At 48.3% G+C, this 559-nt stretch overlaps 1 protein-coding gene across 1 annotated transcript; it reads right to left on the reverse strand.

Moving 5' to 3' along the window:
* On the reverse strand, positions 1–458 carry KD926_007169 (uncharacterized protein; the record flags this gene model as incomplete). The annotated part of the gene is made up of 1 exon (XM_053095660.1): positions 60–458. A coding segment is annotated over one exon (399 nt), but the record flags the coding sequence as incomplete, so codon positions are not given.
* Between the last annotated feature and the right edge of the window lie 101 nt (positions 459–559).

The following is a 559-nucleotide window of genomic DNA, read 5'->3' on the forward strand; positions in this document are numbered from 1 at the left end:
TTATTCCAAAGAAGGCCGGATTGTTTCAACCCGTATAGGGCGCGCAGCAATCTGCATACGCGGCCATCGGTGAATCCTGTTGGTTGCATCATGTAGATTGTTCGAGATTTCAATTCAGCGTTGAGATAGGCCGTTACCATATCAAATTGACGCCATTTGAGGCCTCTCGTGGCCACAAAGGTCATGAATAGCTTCACTAGAAGGTCCACAATGACTGGTGACGAGCATTCATCGAAATCAACTCCATATCGCTGGTAGTTCCCGCAGATGACCCAGCGTGCTCGAAATTGCTCCACGTTGTTCTCTGAGTCGTTTTTAAGGTCATATACCCATTTTCCCGGTAGGATACGGGATTTTGGAGTAGGCGGGTCAACCGTCTCCCATGCTGGGATAGCTTCAAGTTTGGAAATCTGTGATTCCATAGCTGCCTGCCAAAGATCTCTTTGCGGGGACTTCATGGCTGCCTGATAGGTTCCAGGGATCTTGATTTCAAAGGTTTTGAGTGCTGGAAAGATCGCCTGAGCAATTGGATCGGGAGAATCGCTATCTCTCGTTCTAG

Source organism: Aspergillus affinis, assembly GCF_023601865.1.
Source record: "Aspergillus affinis strain CMG 70 chromosome Unknown NODE_401_length_559_cov_97_711618, whole genome shotgun sequence".
NCBI lineage: Eukaryota > Fungi > Ascomycota > Eurotiomycetes > Eurotiales > Aspergillaceae > Aspergillus > Aspergillus affinis.